Source organism: Neodiprion virginianus, chromosome 4 (genome assembly GCF_021901495.1).
Source record: "Neodiprion virginianus isolate iyNeoVirg1 chromosome 4, iyNeoVirg1.1, whole genome shotgun sequence".
Classification (NCBI taxonomy): Eukaryota; Metazoa; Arthropoda; class Insecta; order Hymenoptera; family Diprionidae; genus Neodiprion; species Neodiprion virginianus.
Window position 1 is genome coordinate 20,121,213 of NC_060880.1, and position 17,476 is coordinate 20,138,688.

General features: G+C 37.7%; 4 protein-coding genes across 6 annotated transcripts; 2 read left to right on the forward strand and 2 right to left on the reverse strand.

Moving 5' to 3' along the window:
• Nucleotides 1-231: 231 nt before the first annotated feature.
• LOC124303461 (dimethyladenosine transferase 1, mitochondrial) lies at nucleotides 232-1,780 on the reverse strand. The gene is made up of 3 exons (XM_046760673.1): nucleotides 1,153-1,780; nucleotides 865-1,018; nucleotides 232-718 (listed from the first exon to the last, which is right to left on the reverse strand). Exons 1-3 carry the CDS (start codon nucleotides 1,778-1,780, stop codon nucleotides 469-471), a joined length of 1,032 nt encoding a protein of 343 aa, XP_046616629.1. The 3' UTR covers nucleotides 232-468.
• A 102-nt stretch (nucleotides 1,781-1,882) lies between these two features.
• On the reverse strand, nucleotides 1,883-2,792 carry LOC124303462 (cytochrome c oxidase assembly factor 3, mitochondrial). Its single transcript, XM_046760674.1, has 2 exons — nucleotides 2,639-2,792; nucleotides 1,883-2,154 (listed from the first exon to the last, which is right to left on the reverse strand). Exon 2 carries the CDS (start codon nucleotides 2,141-2,143, stop codon nucleotides 1,883-1,885), a length of 261 nt encoding a protein of 86 aa, XP_046616630.1. The 5' UTR covers nucleotides 2,144-2,154; nucleotides 2,639-2,792.
• A 53-nt stretch (nucleotides 2,793-2,845) lies between these two features.
• On the forward strand, nucleotides 2,846-6,537 carry LOC124303459 (regulator of MON1-CCZ1 complex). Of its 2 annotated transcripts, none has more exons than XM_046760671.1 (12): nucleotides 2,846-3,090; nucleotides 3,197-3,502; nucleotides 3,619-3,793; nucleotides 3,869-4,028; nucleotides 4,110-4,215; nucleotides 4,439-4,592; nucleotides 4,670-4,733; nucleotides 4,822-5,041; nucleotides 5,116-5,285; nucleotides 5,393-5,668; nucleotides 5,770-6,027; nucleotides 6,176-6,537. In XM_046760671.1, the coding sequence occupies exons 1-12, from the start codon at nucleotides 2,971-2,973 to the stop codon at nucleotides 6,183-6,185; spliced, it is 2,019 nt and encodes a 672-aa protein (XP_046616627.1). In that variant the 5' UTR covers nucleotides 2,846-2,970; the 3' UTR covers nucleotides 6,186-6,537. The 2 variants fall into 2 exon arrangements, with proteins under 2 accessions (XP_046616627.1, XP_046616628.1); XM_046760672.1 differs by having other exon boundaries at nucleotides 2,952-3,090; nucleotides 3,166-3,502.
• Nucleotides 6,538-7,806: 1,269 nt separating this feature from the next.
• On the forward strand, nucleotides 7,807-16,733 carry LOC124303463 (transcriptional regulator ATRX-like). 2 transcript variants are annotated; one of them, XM_046760677.1, is made up of 3 exons: nucleotides 7,947-8,066; nucleotides 8,188-8,357; nucleotides 8,528-16,733. In XM_046760677.1, exons 2-3 carry the CDS (start codon nucleotides 8,325-8,327, stop codon nucleotides 12,764-12,766), a joined length of 4,272 nt encoding a protein of 1,423 aa, XP_046616633.1. In that variant the 5' UTR covers nucleotides 7,947-8,066; nucleotides 8,188-8,324; the 3' UTR covers nucleotides 12,767-16,733. The 2 variants fall into 2 exon arrangements, with proteins under 2 accessions (XP_046616632.1, XP_046616633.1); XM_046760676.1 differs by having other exon boundaries at nucleotides 7,807-8,357.
• The last annotated feature ends 743 nt before the right edge of the window (nucleotides 16,734-17,476 follow it).

Consider the following 17,476-nt stretch of genomic DNA (forward strand, 5'->3'; position numbering starts at 1 on the left):
TGAATAATCCTGATGTAGAAATTTCCGCATAAAAGTATGAAGACCTTATTACAAACTGATTAAATAAACTACAAATTACAGATTTAATTATCGATATTGAAACGAGATAATTCAACCATCGTCCAACGCTTTCGAAATCTCGACAAAACAATCAATAAGTACCTGATTCATCACGCTTCAATTAAGAATAAGTTGACAATGGAGATGATATAATGAAGATTGGATCCAGCGTTTAGTTAAACCGTCAATTTATTTTGGATAAAGAGAACAGCGCATAAAGTAAATGCAAGTTAAAATACATTTCCATATATAGTTTGATATAGCGATTTTTTTAATCACTAACTACGGCTACAATTCACTGATATTGACACTAACTACAATTGTAACTGAATATCGCTGTGGTCGATCTTTGTAATTTGATCAACAATTTGAGCGATACTTGCCCACCACACCTGTCAAGCAATGTTTCTACATTGAATTGGCGCTAACTTTCTCGACTCTAACGTCAGATGTATAACGATACGCTAATAATTTGTTACTAGCTCTGTAATTGTAAGACTCTATGCCGGGATGCTTTTCACACAAGTATTTGTACGCTGTACAGAGGCGATCTATTTCCGCGACTTCAAGCATGAACGGTCTTGTCGTGGGGTCAATTTCGGCCAGCTTTGCCATCATCATTCCAAGCTCCTTTTGACAAGAGGTCGGAAACAGAGTTCTGAAAAAGAAGTAAATAACCTTTAACGAGAATTGATGAGGCTAATAAATGAATTAGGAACTGGGACAAGTCTCTGAGATAAACGATCTACAATTAAAGTTGAGGCATATTTTCAACATGCGTTTATCAAATTCCAGTATACTCACTCTATACATTTGATAACGTATTTCTGACGAAAACTGAACATGTGCCGGGTAACTTTTTCAAATAAATCAAATTCATGGTTTGTACCAGGCTGTACCAGCGGTGTAAATGTCACAACCCCGACATCCACGTCAGGCTGTGGAACAAATGCTTTGCCTGCAGCAAAGCAGGTGGTAATGAGATGAGGAATTTTTGAGCGAATTTTGAGTTGATCCATCCAAAAATATAAGCATAAAAACGTCTCTGCTTTAAATTAATACAGTACTAGCAAAACCAAAATGTTTACTCACCGGGAATGACAAACTTTAGATGCGGTTTGGTCCAAGTCTGTGCCATGACTGACAATCTGCAGCGATCCCGAGCATATGCTTCTGAGACGAGGCGTTCAGCAACTTCCTTTTGAAAGGTGAGTGTCATTTTGGTTCTTCCCATGGCCCACGGTCCACTTTTCTCAGAAATAGCTTTAAGCCAGACGATAATAAGATGAGTCGATACGCTGAATGGTAGATTACCGATCAAATGAATCCTTGGTGGAATATCTTCCCAGCTTTTTTTCTCACACTCAGGAAACAAGTTCAAATTTACATTCAATATATCTCCTATGATTATTTCCATTTCGCCATTGACGTTTTGAAATGTTTCTTGGAGTAGCTGCAACGTAGGCAAAAATCTATTGTCTTTCTCAACTACTATTAACCTCTGTGGATACTTTCTCATTATCGATCGCGTCAATCCCCCTGGTCCAGGTCCGACTTCCAATATATGTCCATCTTTTATTCTACCTGCTGTTTTGATGATTTTATCTGTGAGACGTTCGTCCATTAAAAAGTTTTGGGACAACTGTTTACGCGCTTGAAGGCGATACAGTTTAACCAAATCTCTTATTGTGGGCAACGGAGGTAATCTTAGAATGGTCATTTTGGTGTGAACTTATTATTTTCTGTATATTTTTTTAATGTTAGATCGTAACAACCTATGAATATATCTAATCCTATATTATTGTTGTCTTCACGATAATTGTTATTCTGTCGTTTTTACTGGCTCTTCGAAATCATCAAGGAAATTTTCCTGGCGAACTGCATACATGGAGTACCCGTATATTCCTAGAACCAATGCTCCTAGCGCTAGACCGGTATATCTGTTGTTTCTTTGCATTCGTTTCAAGCTGGCCACTCTCTCAAGATTCCTCTCTTCTATAAGTCGCATGTACTCTTGTTCGACAAGCGTTAGTTTACGAAAGTTTTTCCCTTCATGGATTTTTGGCATCTGCTCATCAGCCATTGCACAACGATCTGAAACCGAGTGAACAAAGCTTCATAAATGAAACGAAAAAAACATTTATTCATTTTTATCCTATTTTGTGATTGCGCCGTTATATAAAAGCAATATTCTATGTTTTGTAGAAGTTCTCTTTTATTATCATTCGATTCAATACAAGTTATAGTATCGTTTACTGTAAGAATGAAATAAGAACGATCTTTGTGACAACTAAATGACTAGAAATATATTGATATTATTCAAACGGCAACAAAACTGATAGTTGGGAAAAAATTATCATGGGGATATGAAAAATCATTGGAAAACTGAAAATTCCCCGGTTGATTAGTGATCATCAATAAATTGTCGTGGGATCGCAATTAGAGGTTAGAACATCGCGGAGTCTGTACCTACGCTCTAAGTACCGGGACATTTGTAACCACGATACTTAATCGGAACCGTTAACGGCGAACCACATTACTTAATCGTAAAAACCGTTGATATTTTGCAATGACTCACCTCTATATTGCAGAATTTATGGGATGATCTTCAACACACGTAGGTTACGTCGATTGTCACCATGATGGCATTAGAATGTGATGATGATGAGGCCCAGTTTTATTAGAATCTTCAATCTCCGCTAGACGACGCTACCATTGCACAAATCGTCACCTACCATATAGCGACGATTGCAGTTGTACCTTTCGCAGGAGCCCTGATGTTTTCAGCCAATTGTATCTTCGAGTAAATTGGAAATAACCAATGACGTGGCTTTTGCTGTATAAGCGAATTTACTGATACGTGTGAATCAGGTTGTTGTTAGTCTTCTGCGAGCTGTCAAATAGCGAAAAATGGAATCATCAAGTAGTGAACGAAACGACGATTATTACCTCGAATTGTCGCCTGATCCCGTGAGATTCGAATCGATCAGCCCGTTGACAAATGTTTTCTTCGATGACACGAACAAGCAGGTCTCTTTATTTGGATTTTCTTAAACTGCATTGATAACCTAAAATATTAATGATGGATTATCCCTCGTTTGATAGCCCCTTGACAGCTGCAAAATTCATGCTGTAGGTATTCGCTGTTCGTTCAGAGGGCGTTATCGGGGTCCTGGTCAAGGGTCCCGAGCACAATTTGAATTTCAGAATGGAAGACAAGGGTCCCATAATCTCAATCAAGTTCTCGCTCGACATGAACATCCTTGCTATACAACGGACTAATACTTCTGTCGAGTTCATCAATTACTCATCGGCCTCCGGATTGGACAATGTGGAATACTCGCAGACTTGTAAAGGAAAGAATGCCTCTATCTTAGGCTTCGTCTGGACACACAGCAATGAAATTTTATTCGTCACAGATCACGGAGTGGAACTGTTTTTGGTGAGTATCAGGCAGATATTTTTTTCTACCTACTTTTCCTCTACGTGTGATCACTGTAAAAAGCACCATATAAGTCTGTGTAGATGTTAGATCAATAATACTCTATATTTTTGTAGGTTGTTCCAGAGAAGCGAACTGTCAAAGCACTGAAATCCCTCAGTTTGGGAGTCAATTGGTTTGTCTTCTGCCCTCAAAGCTGTCTCGTTCTCCTTTCGTCTGGTACCATCGGCAACCAAATGCAAGCGCTGCATATCACTCCTGGAAACTTGCACAAGCTCACCAAATTTGAAAGTGAGACAAACTTCTCGGGATTAACTTTGGAGATTGATTAGCCGATTAACGGAGATAGATATTGCATTGTTTCAGTGGAGGCTGGAGCCACGAAACCTGGGAAGCTCGCAGTTTCGGAGAGAGATGTAGCGTTGGCAGTTCTTTACGGAACCCCATCAATAATTGTGCTGCGCCATCAACCAGGAATCAATCGAAGCCTTGGTACGGCTCAAGTCTACGTCTACACAGTGCATAAGTAATTTTGTAATTTGCTTTTTCTCCGATTTTACCTCTTTCAAAGTACTCTCAATAATTCATTGATGATCCAATGTTTCAGAATGCTCACGATAAAGAAGAGCCACATTTTAAAACTCGACACTAGTGGCCGATTCGCAATCAATGTTATCGACAATCTTATAATTGTGCATCACCAAGCAACCGAAGTAAGTCTTGTTCATAAAGAACTACCTTTTTGAAAACGGTTTTTTTTTTCAGACTATTGACTGGTAGGAAATAAATCTGCTGATATGTACTGCTTATTTTATAGAAGCAGTTTAGCATCATTTTCATTACTGATTGTGAACCAATTCGAAGCACTTTTTCTTATCATTGAAACATAACAGTCTTTGAGTTTTATCTCGAGAGTAATTGATTGATAAATTACAGACTTCGATGATTTTTGACATTAAATTGCCGGGAGTGAGCGACGGCACTGTGATGCATCATACCAGTATAGCTGCACCCAAGCCGATAAGACCATACAGTTTGAAGGTCCCTGGCACGACTCTGCTAGAGCAAACGTCTCAGCCCTGTCTACTTTGTATCCTTTTGAAAAAAAGATAATGATTATAAAAATAACAACATTGATCACCAAGCGTTTTACTTAATTTCTTTTAGATTCCCCTGGCTGGGTTGTTTTTCAACCAAATATAATAATCGATGCAAAATTAGGATGCCTTTGGTAAGTTTATGAGAAAAATATTCAACTTGTTTTCAATCTAGGAGTTTAAAAGGTGCATGGAGTAAAGAAGTTGTCGATTAATTCACAGGTTTGTTAAGCTGCGACTTGAATCGTTGGTAAAATTAATCCCCGACAAAGTACTGCTCGTTGAGTTTTTAATGCAACGAAATGATTCCAAGCAGGTTTTGATGCAAGTTCTGAAGGAAAATGTTACTCAGCTACCGTCAAGCTTGTTGTACATGTCAACGATTTTTGATAAATTGAACACTGTTTATCGTAACCACCTCGAAAATGAGTTGCAAAGCCAAGTAAGTGACCATTGTGATGAATAATAGCGATAAAAAACCCATTGCACATTCATCTTCTATCGATCAATCGACAGATGGGAACGCCGCTGCAAATTGGGTCCAAAGGTGTCGCCACAGTGTCAGAAAACATTAAATACAAACAAATAATTGATCAAAGCGATATGTACACTTACATATTGTCAAAGTTTCCCGAGGACACGACAGAGCCAAAAATGGTGGTTTGGATACTGTTGGAATACATTAGGTACATGCCTTGACGAGTGTAGTTTGAAAAGAGTTTTTTTTTTTTCAGCGTATAGCTCCCTGGGTATAAAATCTCTCAATGAACTTCCTCCGATTTTTTTTCCTCAGGTCTCTGGCCGATCATGATATACCTGTTCAGCACTACCTCCATGAATTGGTAATCACGACTTTGGTTCACCGGAAGGCTTACTATCAGCTGCATCAGTTGCTACAGTATCACGTTGTCGCTGACTCAAAACCACTCGCCTGTCTTCTACTGTCTTTGGAAAGTCTCTATCCAGCTGCTCACCAACTTGCGCTAGATATGCTCAAGCGATTAGGAAATGCTCACGAAGAAATAATGGAAGTCTTGCTATCCAAAGGACACATATTACCGGCATTACGGTGAGCTGAACACCCTTGAAAATGCATCTTACAATTGTAAAAATGAAATTTCATATTTCAAGGTGATCCGCCTGGAGAAAATACATATTTTTCCATTACAGGTATGTCAGATCGGTTGGAATAATCGATCAGGTTTCTGCTCGCAAATTTTTGGAAGCAGCAAAGACCTCGGACGATCCTAAGTTGTTTCACTCCGTTTATAAATTCTTCGAAAATCGCAATTTGAGACTCCATAACACAACTGCTTTCACAAGAGGGGAACATTGTCAAACATATGTACAGCATTTTAAATATTTATTCCAAGGAACTGACAACGGCTGTAATTCAGATACAAATTCAAATGTATCGACTATGTCATCGTAGGTCGAATCGCAATTTATTTGCTAATCGTAACACAATTATACATATTGATTTGGTCATGCATTGAATAGCGAGTTATAACAGAAACAGCCATGGTTATGTACCAAATAATCAAATGGTATTATTTTTTTTTTCCTCTACCTTAAGGTTTGGCTGAAATTATCAGGAATAATTAACTCAGCATTCGCGTATCATCACGCTTATGTTTTTGTTCAATGCCCACAATTCACAAGACTAGTGCAATCAACAATTTGTGAAATTTGTAAACAGGATGATAAACATGCATGGAAAACCAGAAAAATGCAGAAAGTAAGGAACTAGCAAACTATTTGTAATCTTACGGTCATTCCGTTTCATTTCTCGTACTGTTCTGTGATACATTATAATTAATGCTGTGTTGAGAATGGTGCTGCTTGAAGCTCTGTTGTGTAAATTATAATATTGTATAAAAACATTCCCGTGGGATATGTTATTATGAGGATAATATAAGTAAAATATTTGTTTTTGAATTTACTATTATTGACTGAATATTACCGCATGGAATAAGTCTGGTATATTTTCGTTCCCATCACGAAGTTACTATTACTTTGTGTTTCCCACGAATGACAAGTTGACAAAAAATCGAACGTCTCTCATTATCCACAAACTTTTCACCGAATGCATAACGAACTGATTTAAAGTACGCAATAATAGCTACATTCACGTTGTCGCCGAAGCCAATCTCTACAACTTCAGAGAGGCAAAGTGATAGCTGGTAGAATTATCAAAATGGCGATGATGGTCGGAGGTCTAATTGAACGAGTGAATACAATTGATGAAAATAAACAAGTACTGAGTGAATTAGCGAGAAATAACGAGGTGAAGATCAATTGCGTAAAGTGTAAACTATGCGTAGAAAATTTTTTATCATTGAATCCGTATCGCTAAGATCGATTAAATCGTAATTGTTCTGCCGCATTTTTCAGTTCGTCGAACCCAGCAAAGAAAAACTCGACAAACTATTCGATAAATTGAACGCTGAGAATGCGAGAGAAATTGTAAATTACATGCACAGCTATGAACCAGATTGGCACAACATAAAGGTGAGCTAAACGGCTGTCAGCGCTATCAAAATCCCCCGCGTCATAACCTCAAATTACGTTCCTATTGACATCGCAACTCTGTTGTCTAATTCGGAGATTTTTGTTTATGAAGACGCAATGGTCTTAGGTAATCGCTGCTAGATAAACAATCGCTCAAATCGCCTATCGAATAAATTACAAAATCTTAACAAGTCGTAGAGAAATGAATTTTTTGCTATTATGACTTCTGATTATTTTCTACTTTTTTATTATTATTATACTGCACATTCTAAATTTTCTGTACCAATGCCAAATAGTCCGTTCAAATGATGATGTGCTATGTTTACATCCTCTGCCACAATGTCATAATATAACATTTTTTACGTTTTGATTATATAACATTGTTATCTTTATTTTTCTTATCTTGAAATAAAAAAAGATGAAGAAATACCTTAATAATCTAGTACTAGTACCAAAATCAGTGGAAATTTACCCTGAATCATGTTGACAAAAATTGATGTTTTGGATGAATAAATGAAACTGGATTTTCAAGTTTTAGCTGAAGTTTTTCTTTATGGAACTAATTTATTTGGAGAATATTTTCACACAAAGCAAACACTTTCAGCTAGTTTTTTCTGTTCGATTAACCAAGTGAAAAATAATTTTTTCTCTAGGTGACAGGATGCCTTTACGGTCCTATACCAGGAGTCCCATGCGGTTCTTGGTGGGGAATAAGGATGGACTGTTCGAGAGATCACATGCATGATCCTTTCAGTTTGAGCGTGCAATGCGGTCCAGTAGGGGCAGTTTCTGTCTGCACCTCCCATTCAGACGAGGACGTTGACTTGGGAGACATATTGAGCTTCACATCTGAGGCAAGTGCTGAGAAGCCAGGATACATTGGTAGGCGAGGATATCTTAAGAGCAAAGAGGAAAATCCAGAGACCAGGTCCTTGATCTTGAGCTTGGAGAATCAGGTGCCGATACGCATAATTAGAAGCTACAATTTATCCAATGAATACTCGCCAAAGACGGGTTATCGCTACGATGGCTTGTATGTTGTCGTAAAATGCTGGATTGGTGTATCTCCGGAAACAGGTTTAAAGTGCTATAAATTTGCACTGAGACGACTTCTACACCAGGATCCCCCACCCTGGAAATTGCAGACTCCTTGCGACAGAGGCGTTGAACCAGGCGCCAATACCAATGATACGATTATATCTCGATGTATTTCTATGAAGAAGTTTCAGGGCAGAGATGGGAAAATGGTAATTTGATTATTATGATATTTTTTTCCGTGAATGCTTATTTGCTCGTCCAAGGTACATAGACATTGGTTGAAATTTTTACTAAATGTAAGTCACAGTGGTATCTGTGAATGAATTTCTGTTGGAAAATATCTGGATAAATTTTGTTAGCAATCGTATTTTGTTTCCAGTCGCAACTGCACGCACCTTGCAACAATAATCTGAGTAAAGCTACTAAATCTGTGGAGAAAGAGAAACAAAGTTTATCCAAAGAAGAAAGATCCCCAGTCGGAAGAGCAGGTAATTCGAGCAGACCCGATATCACGACAACAGTGACAGTTTTACCAGGTAGAAAAACTGTCTCGGACGATCATACAAATGTTCAAGGTAGCACGATTGTTACGAGACGTGTATCCAAAAAAGCACCAAACAACAAACCCGACAGTAAACAACTAATTTCTGAGTCCAGTAACAAACCGTCCAGTGAAATACAGCCACGAAACGAACTGGGTGAAGAAGAGAGAGTAAAGTCTCAGGGCACGCGACTCCAGAACACGAACATATCGATTCGATACGATTTGTACGATTCTTCTCACAACATTAAGCAGCGTGGTTCTAACATCGCGACTTACAGCGGCGGCGGAAGTGGTGGGTTCAAACCGCGCATGCACATTGTTCCTACTAGACAGCTCCACTTCGCAGGAGTTGATTCGTCGCCCGGCAGCAGTAGCCGGACGATTTCGAGTGTGAAAATGGAGCGAGTCGAGTCAATCGGCGGTATGAAGAAGCTGAATCTTGACGAAGTTTGTAATGAAAGAGAAATTTCGTCGCTGACCCATCAACAAAACCCGCAATTAACTGTGGAACACTCATACGCTACGCAATTGACAGAGGGGTCGGAACTGCACGACGAAAAGGTTGAACAAAATCGTCAAAGTTTTGTAAATAAGGCGATGAATGAAAGGGAAGCGCTTCTGAAACCTCGGCAAAGAGAAAGGAGAAATAAGAAAAATAGTCGAGAGTGTGAATCTCATATATCGTCTTCAATCGAGGAGACAGAAGTGCGAAAAACCGTTGGTGCTTTGAATAGAATTCAATCAACCGTCAACGACAATTCTCCTTCTGAAGAAACGTTGGCTAGAAGAAAGCTTAGGGATGTTCCGGTCCCTTCACCTTCTGAGAGTCCACCATTCAAGGGATTCGTATCGGCGAGGAACATCGATAGGAAAACATGGTCCGAATCCATGGAAATGGCAAGTTCGCTCACTGTTGAGAAAATGCTGGATATAATAACGGAGGAAAAGACTAGTCCAATGGCAAAGATGCTAATAAGTACTGTGATTGGATTCCCCCATGTCGAGACCCTTCCTGCCTGCAACAATAACAAGGAAAGCACACTAACGAATGTCCATTATGATGAGCTGGATAATTCGTCGCAGATAGCGACGAATCGGAATAAAACTGGAGTCCAAACTGCCATAAATAAACGAACACCGTTGAGCATGAAAACCAGATCCTGTGCTAAACTTTGTGAGCAAACAGCAGCAAAAACTGTTCAAGAAAAAGAAACAGTCCTTAATGTATCCAGTGAAAAGTTGAAGATGGTCGACAAAACTGTATTGTGTTTGGAAAGAATCGGTAGTAATTATCTGCCGAAACTGTCGCGTTCAAGGCAATTCAGATGCCTGGATAACAGCAGAGAGCAAAACATTATCGAAATAGTTTACACCGGCAAAGATTCGCTCGGAAATCAACAAGTGGTGGATGCAAATTTGAATCATACACACAGGTTAAGGTCTAGCGGAAAAGTAGAAGTCAGCGGAAAGCCAAAGATTAAAAACCCTGATATCAAAGCTACTGAACAACCGCACATGCTCGGTAGCAGAGCGAGAGAAGTTCGCGTCCCGAGTAACAGAAATCGGCGATGGCCTGACGCAGTGAATGCCAATGCTGCTAATTATACAGTAACGAAGCGTAAAAGCGGATCTGAGTTTTGCAGAAGTCATGGAGAAGTTGACGCATATGAAACTGTTCCAAGAATAAGCGAAAACCAGGAAAATAACACATCGAGCAGCGCGAAGTCGGTTGATACTGTCGACTGTTCAAAAATAACGAAAGATTCGAGTATACAATTGAAAGACCAGATTCAAACGAACGGCTGCTTGATCGGCGCGAGGAAATCCTCAATGTCACATAAGCCAGAATTTGTCGAAAGAACGGACGATTCTTGTCTTCAAAAATCTCCGCACAGCGATCAGACCCTTGTGACAAAATCAACTGAGAAATCTAACAGCGAACGAATTTCAGGTGACAAAGTGTCGAATTTTCGGGGAAATCTGATTTCGGAAAGGTTGCAGGAATCCAAAATAACTTCTCAAAATTCTGAAGCGCGTGATATCACTGCAGATTCGGTAGCTCGAAACTTTACTGGCGATAACAATAAGCTATCGAGTCTTAAACCGCTTGGAGGAGTTACGCGTTCCAAGGAATCTGGGCTGGTATCCAGGAAGAAAGATAGATCGCCGGAAAAGATCAGACTGGCGAAAAGGCCGAGAGTTCGTGTCAAACACAAGTTGGAAATAGCAAATTTAGTCATAGACATGAACATGAGCCCCAGATCGCAAATCTCTAAATCAAGATCGGGTCGATCGCTGAGGGGCGTAGATTACTTACGTGGCGGTAGAAGTTGCCCGACTATCCTGGATCAGTCGAGGAAACGAAGGAACACCGAGCCCGTTCAGCACCCGACGAGTTTGCCAAAGCGAATGAGTAAGGATGCCCAGATTCCAAATTCTTCTGTCCGAATTACGGATGCAGCGAATTCCATGAAGGAGCTTAAACTTCGGAAGAAGTCGGAAGGGGAGAAATCACTATCAAATAACAACAACAACAACAACAACAGGGATATTAAGAACAGTACTTCGATGCGACGGATCGGTAGAACAGAAAAAATCGTCACAAAAATAAAAAAACCAATGAAAGCTAAGAAGTCTAACATCGTTACAGCGAGGAGAGCGATAGCAGACATGCCGAAGATGATTCGTAAACAAGATTTGATGGTAAAGGCCAAGAAACAGCCCAGTGAAGTAGCTTCGAGACCCACGAGGCGAGAGGCTGTGACCAGAACGCGGAGCGGAAGAAGTCCCAGAAGTCTGACCATCGGAAGACTTTGTATTCGCAGACCGTTGCCTCAGAGTGGCGAAACCTATGCGCTACAGACGAAGAATCAGAGGGATAAGAGTGAGAGAGTGGTTAAACAAAATTTAAATCCTGGTAAACAGCCGCTGCCTCAGAGAGAGCCAGCAAAATTCGCGCAGCTTAACTGCAACGTCGAAAAAAGATCAGCTGAGGTGCGTACGAAGTCGAAAATGATCAGCGTCATGGTGCAGTGTTCTCTTATTCCAAATCCTCCAGAATCTCCTATCTGCAATCTCGATGCCAACTATCGCTCGAAGAGAAACAGTCCATCAGATACAAACGTAAACACTGGATATCTGATCAGTGAGTACATCGGTAGTTCGTCTAATTCTGAATCGAAAAGAGTGAAACACGAGGTGATCGATTTGATCGAGATCAAGTCGGAGAGCGGCAGCGAAAACGTAGTCGAATGCCAGTTGGACGACGACGAAACTGACAGGGTCGAAAATTCAGCCCTTCGAATAAAACCTTCGACGAGTAATCGAGCCTTTGCAGAGTCTGATCGCAGGGAATCGCCTCTTGATTTGGCAGGCCTCCACGATCAGCGAAGCGAGGATTCGCTTTCGAACAGAGGTTTCGTACGCTACGTTCCAAGCCGAAAACAGTCGACCATTGTCCCGGTGAAAACAGCGGAGTTAAGCTTCAGGATCGCGCAGCTAGAGTCGATCGGATTCAAGCCAATAAAACCTGGGATTCATCCCAACGACGAATCGGAACACGGGCGGCGAAGCACCAGCGATAGTCCCAGAATATTGTACGTGAGCAGGGTCGTGAAACGAGGCGTGAACGAGGAATACGACAAGTATACAAGCGAAGAGACTAACGTCGTTCAGTACATGGACAGTGAGTTGTCCTACGAGGACATAGAGAACGAAGATAAAGATTTCTACGTTCAAAAAATGGAGTTTGTCAAATTCGGGGACACTATAGACGAAGAAAGTGTTCATATCTCAGAGTCGCATGGTGAAGAGGAGGAAGAGGAGGAGGAGTTGGAGGAAGAGGACGAGGAAGAAGAAGAAGACGAGGAGAACGTCAAGGACGACGAAGAACGGGAGGAGGATTTTGGACGTGATCTTAAAACGGAATGGCAATCTCAGCTCAACGAAGATAGAAACAGTTCCAATATCGACGATCACGATCAGTCGGCTGCCGATTCTGATGGCGACGTACCGCCGTGGCACGGTTGGAGGAAAATTATTTCCAATAAAGAGACTCATTTTGTCGGATGGTGAATAACTAAAGTCTGATACTTTGGTTGCAGTACAAGGAAAAAAAAACAAACAAAGCCTAACTAATCCGGTAGTCATTTGTGCCCCGGAATGGCTTTGCGCTTTGCTATTTTAACACTGAATGCGGTTTAATACTACAAAAAAAATGAACAAAGTGTACACCATAAGGGTTTTTGTACAGGTGATGAAATTTATTATTCAAAATGTGGCCTTCTCGTCTATCGCAGATCGAATTACTCTTGCGGCAAAAGACGCGGTATCTGTGTCAACTTTTCTATGGTTTTAAGGGAAACTTGAAAGAAAAATATATGTGTAACAAATAAACTATCTTGCACGTCTTCGGCTATTCTTTTATTAACATTTGAAATTATGGAATTCTATAAGTATGTTGGGTTAACTGAGCAGAATTTTTCACTCTAAATTTCGTTCTTTAATAGTGTATTGAAAAATGAATATTATTTTGGATTGAGCATTGAATAGTGCCTTCATTTTAGTACGTGGTGAAAAGTTTTGGCAAGAATTTATGTACAGTAAAGACTTTATTCTTTTTACTTCGTCTGATACAAATCGCTGCAGTGTCCGATCAAAATTTTTTTAAGCTTTGTTGTCATCTTATATTACTATTATTATTATTATCATCATCATTATTATTATTACTATAATAATTATTATTGTTGTTATTATTACTACTACTATACAAAAAGTTTTTACTACGATTATTTAAATGATGCAAAGTTTAAAACACGTTTAATACAGTAACCCGATACTTTTTCCTGCAGTCTTGTACAGATCTGATATTTATTTCGGAAAATGTTCAGGGTTATCCTCTTCGTGTAAATCAAGTTTACCGGAAGGGAGGGTGGGGGGGGGGGGCAGCCACCATCCCGAAAAACTCGTCTTATCAAATATCTCGTGCATCGTACAACCAAAACCGTAGGATCCGTTCTTGTAGATAATAAAATTCTCCACACGATTTATAATTTTCATAGATTCACTACACAGAATTGCCATTTTTCTGAACATTTTTTACCGTTTTATGTGTTATAAAAATTTTTTCCGCGTACTACGAGTAATATTTCCATTCATCTGCATTCGCGTGACGAAATGTTTATCGCGATGCGGTTCTTAAAGTCTCAATTTTACGGGAAAAATTTTGCAATAAAGTTCATTGCAAATTGTATATTCTACAAATTTGGGTATAACCAATTTTACTGTTTCATCAAGCGTTGACTATATGTTTAGCAATAACTATATTTGGAAAAGTTTACCGCACTGTAAATCAAAAATTTAACTCTATACAGGGAAAAAATTTCTTACAAAAATTATAAGGAATTTTATTATCTACGAAAACGGTTTCTATGTTTTCTGTTGCGCGATGCACGGTTGACAAGATATTTAATAAGACGTGTTTTCCGAAATGGTGGCTAAAGCGCCCCCCGCCACCAACTTAAATTTACACTCAGAGGATAGCTCCGAACATTTTCTGCCACGAACATTAATTCTGTAGAAGATTGCATTATGAATATATCTTTTTTGCTTTAGTTCTTGTACTAGTTCAAAAACAAGTCTTGAGATACTTCTTTAACTTGTATGTATAATATAATATCTAACGGAGCGCAGTCTTCGTTATTTATTTAGGTAGGATACTATTACTTTGTCATTTTTCGTGCTCTATATTGACGTAGTTTTGTTGTTGAAAATTTTTCATTTTTTTTTCTCTACATGAGCAGAGCGTGGTTAACAACGCGTAGGTAAGGTATACTACTTATTATGGAGATGTTGAATCATTAGCTCTTGATTTCGTGTTATTCTTAGTCACTTTCTGTTAGAATAAGTATTGCTATTTTCATTTGTCTTTCTATTTTTTTCAACTTCAATTATACCTCCAGTTAACAAAGCTCGACAATGTGATCGAAGCCGAAATGTCGAATTTCATTTCCATTTAGCTTGATAGTATTCGCAACAGTTGTGGATCTTCCAGAACAGTTCAGAATACTCTGCAGAGCACAAAGACAAAGTCTTTATCTTTTTAAGTTAAATCGTTCCACTCAAAGTCGATACGGTTTGGGTTCAAGAATTCAGACAAACAGATTCAGCACTTAGGTTTAGTAAAGTCTATGCATATATATTCAAAGAGTTCAACAGTTCAAGGAGGTGCAACAACCACTAATTATAACTACTATTATTATTAATAATATGAAAATGTATAGAAATATTCTTGTATAATTTATCAATAGTGTAAAGATAAGAGAAGCAAGAATATATTCAGTCAAACTAAACTTTAACGAGAGACTATTAATTCTTTGAAAATACTATGTAGACCTAGTATGTTTATTGGATAAAACTTATACATTATTTTATTAACCGATCATTGTTTTTATATAGTTATTAATATATACCCTAGTACCTACGTTATATATTCCTTTTGTATCGTTTTTAAATAATAAGTATGTAAAGTTGTTACATTAGTAGCTCTTCTTAGTTTTCTTCTGGTATTCGTTTTTATTCAGTAGCCGGCAATGAAAAATTTCCCTCGAAACCCGCTCTTTGTTTTTTCGTTATTATCAATGCGATAAGGAGCACAAATGTGAACAATAGTGTCAAAACTAATCCAACAGTTGGCGGAATGTATTTCTTTTCCTTTTCTTATCACGGTGTCATTCGATTTTCATGGTAACGCGATTGTAAATAAACATAACTAATTATTGCTACTAAACCGAAGTTAGTAAAACATAACAATTTTTCATTGGAAGTGACAAACTATTAGAAATGTAACGTATATACGTACATGAATTCGAAATTCGAATTAGAAATAGAGGTAAAAAAATCTATCTAAATGTTCGACATTAAAATACGAGCAGAAAGACTGATCTTTATAGGCTGGTGAAAAAAAAGTTGAAAGAAAACGTTTGAGAACTCGGACACTGGTCACGACGCTTGTGACTCGTCCGCTAAAATATCGGAGATTTCACAAGATTTTTACTCTTCAATTTTATTTTACCTCTGTCGGTGAATAAAATTTGAATATAACTATCAAAGCGACTATCGCAAATCAAAATCGGCACTATTTACAATATGCAAAAATGTGCGCTTTGCACACAAAAGAAATTTAAAAAAATTAATCTCAGCCTAGTCTCCTTTACTCTTTCTTATATTAGGTGAAAAATATATTTTTATACATGCTGTCACAAATAGAGACGAAACTGCAAGTAGTAATTGTACGTCGGACGGTGAATTCAACATTGCTTGCAACATATGCATAAATATGTATACATATATTGATATATAATTTTATTCTATATATATTTTTCTAAATGTCAATACTGATAATAAATGTTATTCGAAAAAAAAACGGTCCGTATGTACCTCGTAACAAACTATGCAGTTAAAACCAGTAATTTAATTAGGATGAATAACGGCGTTGTATCATAGTTCGCTTTTTTCTTTTTTTTTTCTCATATTTATTCCAATAATACTGTACACAGTAACATGACCTTTTTTTCCATACTTTTTTCGTTCTCTTCTTACTTAATTTTGATTAAACAATAAACAATAATATTACATATTCAATATTAATATTACTGTTGTTTTTTCTTGGTCAAAATAATTATAACAATCAAGTAGACGAATGAAATATTTTTGCACAATGTAACATATTCACAGATTAAATTTATATTTCAATTTTCTTAAATATAGATATATGTATATGTATCCTCATATTACACGTATATACGAGGCATTTCACACAGTTTCGATCTGAATAAACCCTCGACCTCAGCGATTCGGCCCACGATTTTTTATCTTGTTGTTTCAAGTCTAAAACGCACTCTAATCTGTTGCAGACTTTTTAAATAAAATTTTTGAATCATTTATAAATTTAAAAAATTGAAATATCGTTTGTCCAAATTCTAAAATTTGAAAAAAAATGTCCAAATTTCATTATTAGATATCGAAATTTTCCAGCCTAGACCCAAAATGGGCCAACGTTCGTTTCATAATTTTTTGTATTATGTTAAACTTTTTTTTTTATTAGAAGCAAAAGTCGGATCACTTTGGAATTTTGCTAGAACATTTTTCATAGAACGGGAATAAAAAAAATATCAGATATTTAAATTGCATCTAACCATATACCTGCTTGAATATCTATTGTAATATATTTATATTCTATGATAAAATAAAATAAAATAAATATTTGGGATTTGGGTTAAAAAATTTTTATCCTCAATCCTGAAATTTTTAGATGATTTTCAGACCTTAGAATTTGGGCTAACAATGTTTTTGTTCAAACATTATGAATGAATCAAAGTATGTCAAGTCTAAAAAAAATCAGAGTGTCCTTTGAAGTTGAAACAATGGGATAAAAAATTGTAAACTGAATCAAAGAAATCGAGAGTCAGACTCAGATCGAATCGGTGTGGAATGCCTCCTATATTGTGTATATTTGTAATTATTCGTTATATTAGATTCGCATAAGCCATTCATTATTAATTATTATCTATCTAAATTTTATTTTATTTTTCTCCCTCTTTGTTCGCACAGGAATATATATATATATATATATATTTTTGTCATTTACTCCATTAGGGTGAGTTACTTATTATGCATCGGTTTTAATGCAAATCAACATGACGGTGTTATTGCAACAATTCTTAATCGACAGTTCATATAAGTTGTATAAGATTTTTGTTTTCGACTTTGTTCATGTACATTAAA